At 38.2% G+C, this 6772-nt stretch overlaps 1 protein-coding gene across 1 annotated transcript in view; it reads left to right on the top strand.

The window, feature by feature from the left end:
- Positions 1-2685, top strand: part of LOC127456476 (adhesion G protein-coupled receptor L3-like) — a 369401-nt gene extending 366716 nt beyond the window's left edge. Inside the window, exon 25 of the mRNA XM_051724997.1 lies at positions 409-2685. Coding sequence (XP_051580957.1) covers positions 409-1247 — 839 coding nt within the window. The 3' untranslated portion in view covers positions 1248-2685. The remainder of the gene's footprint in view (positions 1-408) is intronic.
- The last annotated feature ends 4087 nt before the right edge of the window (positions 2686-6772 follow it).

The raw sequence follows: 6772 nt of genomic DNA on the forward strand, positions 1-6772 counted from the left end.
TGAATGTGCATTGTGTTTTTGTTGTGTCTTGCAGCTTTGCTGAGTGTTGCAGTATGTCTGTAATATGAGTGTTATGCAATATGTCTGTTGTAAGAAAGATTTTGCTTTGATTTGAGGCTGTTCAATGTTCAAAATGTATAGATGAAGATGCACTTGACAGGTAAGTTCAAGGGCTTCACTAGCACATTTCAATTCTTCAATGAGTTCTAAACCTCAAGTCAGCTTTGAACCCTTGACAAATTGAATCAGTACCCACAATAGCATTAGTTTGGAAGCCCAGTTAATATCTGCACAGGGATGAGCAGTTTCAAGGTTTTTTGGTGTGGTTCTACAAGCATGTTTGCATGTTGGACAGATGGATACACCAGGTGCATGTGATTTTAATTACTCTGACTCTTCATCTTGCAGAGGGAGTCCTGAACAATGCTCGGGATACAAGTGCCATGGATACTCTACCACTGAATGGTAACCATGGCAACAGCTACAGCTTGGCCAGTGCCGACTACTTGAGTGACTGCGTGCAAATCATTGACCGCACGTACAACGTACACAAAGAGACTACACTGGAGAAGCGAATTCTCAAAGAGCTCACCTCCAATTACCTGCCCACCTACCAGAACAACCACGACCGAACGGCCGAACATGGACGCAACCTGATGAACAAGTTAGTTAACGAAGTCAGCAATGGTGGCGGGGTTAAAGACTCGACCATGTTGCCCGTTAATCTTGTGTTGGGCCTGGACGACTCACCATCTTTTCCAACTGAGGATAGCCTTGGTCTGGAGCTAATCAGGGAAGAGTCTAATGCACCCTTGCTTCCACCACCACGCCCTGTAAACCACACCCAGCCACAACCCATGTCGTTTAGCTCCACCTCCTCATCCCGTCGACGCCTTCCGCAAGAAAACAGTGAGAGTTTCTTCCCTCTATTGACGGAAGAGCAAACAGAAGACACTTCATCACCCCAGAGAGACTCGCTCTACACCAGCATGCCCACGCTGCCTGATCCTGACCGCAACGACATGCATTCGCTGCCTCACAGTGGTGACATGCACACTCTCCCAAGGAGCGGGGAGCCTGATGACGTGTACTATAAGAGCATGCCCAACCTGGGCTCACGCAACCAGCTGCACTCATACTACCAGCTTGGTCGTGGCAGCAGCGATGGCTTTATTGTCCTGCCCAAAGATGAACTTTTGCCCGAAGAGATGCCGCAGGAGCCCTCACATCTGGTCACCAGCCTATAGAGGATGATATAGAACATGCACACCAACCCTCATGCATTATGCTTATGCCCAGCTCTATTCATCCTCCTGGCTATACCCATACACCCTCCTTTGAGTGCTCTTCTGCGTTTCTGTACCGTTCGTCATCCGTTGTCGTTCAATTTTTGTTTTTTACATTTCTGCAGAGAAATGAACTGCAACAAACAATACAACCTTGGGAGGTGATTTTGTATTCTCTTCGGTAGAGGATTATAGGTAACTCTCGAGGAATTTGAGAGTTGACATTCTTTTCGGTCTTATTGGTTGTGCACTTCTACTTACAGGGAAATGGACCCAAAGATGGATTTACTGTTTGACCTTCTGGGATGTATGAGAATCCAAAATGTGTTTTGACTCTCAGCAACCCCAAAGGAATATGAATAATCACCAGAAACATTGATAGTAGCACAGTGTGGCTAGTCAACACCGATTGAGTGACTCAAACTATTTTAATACCTTCTGTATCCACGTTTGCATTTTAATTTTTGTTTCTTATGATATGGTGAACAGCAGCACATTTTGTTGCAATAGTCCTGCAAAAGTGAAGCAAAACTGACTTAGAACAGTCTATAGAAGGACGATTTCACCACACATGCTCTAGAGACTCCTTTCTTTTTTGCTGTATTAATAACAAATATTAAAATGAGGGGAAAACTAATACCGAAGAATTCTAAGATATTTCTATGTAAATGTACAGACACTAGCGTTACACAGGATAGTCCTTATTCTGTTCCTATGCTCTCCGCTTCCGTAACCATGGTGATTTTGGATCATTTCCATTCTTGTCCTTAGCAACAGGTTTCAGTCCATTATTTAAGATATTGTTTTCTTTCACATCTTCATTTCAATATGAACAATGGCAAGTAACAAAAATGACAAAGACAAAAAAAGAATCATTATTTTTCCTTGTTGTATTTGATTTAGTGTTCCCATTGATTCAAGTTTGTAGATAAAATATTAATTGAAGCCCAATATTGAAAACATATTGTCAGTTTTGGAGAGATAGTTTAAGCAAATAACATTTGCCAAACACTTTCTAAGGTCTTTGTCGTTCAGAGAGTGAGTCTGGCAGGGATGCACACAAGGAACTTGTATAATTTATCTGCAGTGTTTTACTTATTAAACACCCACATTTAGAATGAGTGAATACCTTGTTTTTGCCTTATTTCTTTTCCAGAGGAGAATGAATGGTTATTTATTTCACTGAAGAAAAAAGATGAAAGTACATGCTATTCTGCAAAATGTCTGGAAGTAAAATGTATGCCGCACATATAGTTTTTTATCATTTCATACATTATGATTATAGATTTTATTTATATAATTTTTGTTATTTTTCCCTGTGGCTGAATGATCTCTCACAAATATTTGTTGTACCAGTGAAACTTGTTTGCCAACAAATAAATGACTGACAAAAAGTAAAGTCTAGGGTATGGTAACTGTGCATTTTCTGCAACTAAATATGTCTCATATAACAGTGATTCTTCAATTAGGGGCACTTTTGGCTACATGACATGTTGAAAAATGAAGCTCTTTTCATCTCTGTTAAAAGATTTAGCAAATGTCCTGTAATAAACATATGATCATGGCTTTGATCAATCTTTAAGTGGAATTTGGTATAATGCGTGATGCAGATTTTGTTGTTGTGTGTGAAGTTTTATTTAGTTTTTTAGTTTTTGGTAGGGATGCACCGATCAGGATTTTTACAGCCGATACTGATCACCGATCATCTTGTCACTTGATCGGCCGATACCGATTCTTATACCGATCATTTCACCTTTTATCAAGATCTCTGTCATAACTGGCTATATGTAAGCTTTCTGCACACTGTCACTATTAATTGAATTTTCCTCTTTCCAGTAATATCACTTTGCCTAGTTTTTGCTTACCAAAAAAGTTTAAAGTTTAAAAGGCTTATTAAAAAAGTATAGGCTAACAAAATATTCTCCTATATTAAGATGGATAGCCCTATAAAAAAATGAAGCTTAGCGTCAAACTGAAGACAAAATGATAACCCATGGGTGCAGTTAAATTTAATTTGAAACATTTTTGATTATTGATACATTGTCATTATTTCATATAATTATTATTATAATTTTTTTCTTTTTTGCATTATATTTAATACAGTATATTGTGGTATCTTAATATTGTATAAATAATTTTTATATTTATAAATTCCTTCCTTGCCTTTTCATTTAGTTGGACGATTGTATTGATAGTTAATTTTTCATTGTTGCTGCTTGAACTTTAATGAGGGGAACACGTGCTCTCTCGAGGGCAAGAGGTGAAAGGAAAGTGGAGAAAGAGCGCATCTTTTATGCGATTGGCCAAGTTACAGATCACCGATCGAGTCATAGGACATGAATATCTGCTGTTGACAATCAATCGGAGCATCCCTATTCTTTGGAGGAATCTTTAGACTTTCTAACACAACTAGTTACAACTGAAGTCAGAAGTTTACATACACTTAGGTTGAAGTCATTAAAACTCATTTTTTAACCACTCCACAGATTTAATATTAGCAAACTATAGTTTTGGCAAGTCGTTTAGGACATCTACTTTGTGCATGACACAAGTAATTTTTCCAACAATTGTTTACAGACAGATTTTTTCACTTGTATTTGGCTACATCACAATTCCAGTAGTTCAGAATTTTAGTTAACTGTGCCTTTAAGCAGCTTGGAAAATTCCAGAAAATTATGTCAAGCCTTTAGACAATTAGCCAATTAGCTTCTGATAGGGGGTGTATTGAATTGGAAGTGTACTTCTGGATATATTTTAAGGCCTACCTTCAAACTCAGTACCTCTTTGCTTGACATCATGAGAAAATCAAAAGAAATCAGCCAAGACCTCAGAAAAGAAATTGTGGACCTCCACAAGACTGGCTTATCCTTGGGAGCAATTTCCAAACGTCTGAAGTTACCACGTTCATCTGTACAAACAATAGTACACAAGTTGAAACCCCATAGGGCCACACAGCCATCATACTGCTCAGAAAGGAGACGCATTCTGTCTCCTATAGATGAACGTTGTTTGGTGCGAAAAGTGCAAATCATTCCCAGAACAACAGCAAAGGACCTTGTGAAGATGCTGGAGAAACAGGTAGACAAGTATCTATATCCACAGTAAATTGAGTCCTATATCGACATAACTTGAAATGCTGCTCAGCAAGGAAGAAGCCACTGCTCCAAAACTGCCATAATTGTTTTTTAACCATTTGGCCATAATGACCATCGTTATGTTTGGCGGAATTATGGTGAGGCTTGCAAGCCAAAGAACACAATCCCAACCGTGAAGCATGCAGGAAGCAGCATCATGTTGTGGTGGTGCTTTGCTGCAGGAAGGACACTTCCACTTGAAGTGGTGCACTTCACAAAATAGATGGCATCATGAGGAAGGAAAATGATGTGGATATATTGAAGCAACGTCTCAAGTCATCAGCCAGGAAGTTAAAGTTCGGTCGCAAATGGGTCTTCCAAATGAACAATGACCCCAAGCATAGCTCCAAAGTTGTGACAAAATGGCTTAAGGACAACAAAATCAAGGTATTGGAGTCGTCATCACAAAGCCCTGACCTCAATCCGATAGAAAATTTGTGGCCATAACTGAAAAAGCATGTGTGAGCAAGGAGGCCTATAAACCTGACTCTGTCTGGAGGAATGGGCCAAAATTCCAGCAGCTTATTGTGAGAAGCTTGTGGAAGGCTACCCAAAACATTTGACCCAAGTTAAACAATTTAAAGGCAATGCTACCAAATACTAACAAAGTGTATGTAAATTTCTGACCCACTGGGAATGTGATGAAGGAAATAATAGGTGAAATAAATCATTCTCTCTACCATTATTCTGACATTTCACATTCTTAAAATAGTGATCCTAACTGACCTAAGACAGGGAATGTTTTCTACGATTAAATGTCAGGAATTGTGATAAACTGAGTTTAAATGTACTTGGCTAAGGTTTATGTAAACTTCTGACTTCAACTGTAGCAACCAGTCCATTACATTTGGATTGAGAGGAAGAGAGAACTCTTGCTTCTGAATTCAAATTCTCCAAAAACTGATTTGGTAATGACTCCTAATAAACCTGCTCTCAGATCATGGTTTAAATTAAAAATTTCTGAGCTTCAAACAATCACTCTACTGCCCTGTCACTCATAGCCAAATATTCATTTGGAAAGTTGGACATGATGGAAATGACAGAATTCTTAGAGACAGTGATTCTTTATTATAAAAAGTTACAAATTGTATTTTAAAAAAACAAAATCAATTAAAAAATTATATTTTCAGTCATTGTTTACTCACCCCTGTGTTTTTATAACCCTACATGACTTTACTTCATTTTCTTGACACAAAAGGAGAAATTGTGAAAAAATGTTGTGCTCGGTGATGTCATACAATGGCAGTTTATAGTTACCACCTCTTCAAGCTTCAAAAGAACACAAAAGTATAATTCAGAAGTCTAATAAATTATTCCATGAGACTCATGATTGTTATGAAAGTATTCGATAAGATTTGGTGAGAAACAAACCGAAATCGAATGTATTAAGTAGTGAAAATGTTCACTTACCGTTGATCTCATGATAGGGTATGAGAGCAACAGATCACGCAGTCCCCTCGCGACACTGGGGCGTTCAAGCGAAAACTCGTTTTGTTTATCTAAAAACAAGTCCTCCACAGCCATAGTGACAACAGAACACAACACAGCTGCACACAAAACAGAGAACAGAACTTACTAAATATGTCTGAAGAGTTTGTAGTCGAAGAATTCATGAATTTCTATGCCCAGCCTTATTTTTTTGTACTCTGAAATCAAACAGAAACATAAAGGAGGCTACAGGCAGCCAAAGTCACACCGTGTCCTAAACTGATGGCAAACAACACAAGAAAAAAGGTATATTTTCTATGGTAATCAGAGTTTTGTCCTAACCAGCCGCGACGAGCCATTGTATGACATCACCGAGCACAAAACATTTTCACAATTTATTCCTTTGTGTTAAGAAAACGAAAGTAAGTCATACAGGGTTATAATACATGGGTGAGTAAACAATGACTGAATTTTCATTTTTGGGTGAACTAAACCTTTAAAAAAAGTACTAAGTTGAATTTTCTTGATTTTTAACATTTGTTTTATAAATTCACAATAGAGGGGTGTGGTGATGGGGCGTGGTCGTGTGTCTGTCTGCGGGAGAGAGGGAGTGTTGTGGCTCATCATCTGCTGCACATGAAGACACGAGAATAAAAGCCATACTTGAAGCGCTTCACTGCTCCCCTTCTCCTTTTCCATAACTGAAGATGAACTTCTGTTACAAGGGGAAATTTAAGAGTCTGGTTAGAGGACAAGCCCAAAATAGAAAAAATGTTGGCAATTTTAACAATTTAAGACTTGATAAACATACACATATAAACATTAGTTAAAATAGAGACACCATAAAAGGTTTAAAGAAAAAGAGACTGAAGGACAAAATTACTTTTTTCTTTCAAATTCTATGGTACAGAAAATGTTCCCTAA

Source organism: Myxocyprinus asiaticus, chromosome 2, assembly GCF_019703515.2.
Source record: "Myxocyprinus asiaticus isolate MX2 ecotype Aquarium Trade chromosome 2, UBuf_Myxa_2, whole genome shotgun sequence".
Taxonomy (NCBI): Eukaryota; Metazoa; Chordata; class Actinopteri; order Cypriniformes; family Catostomidae; genus Myxocyprinus; species Myxocyprinus asiaticus.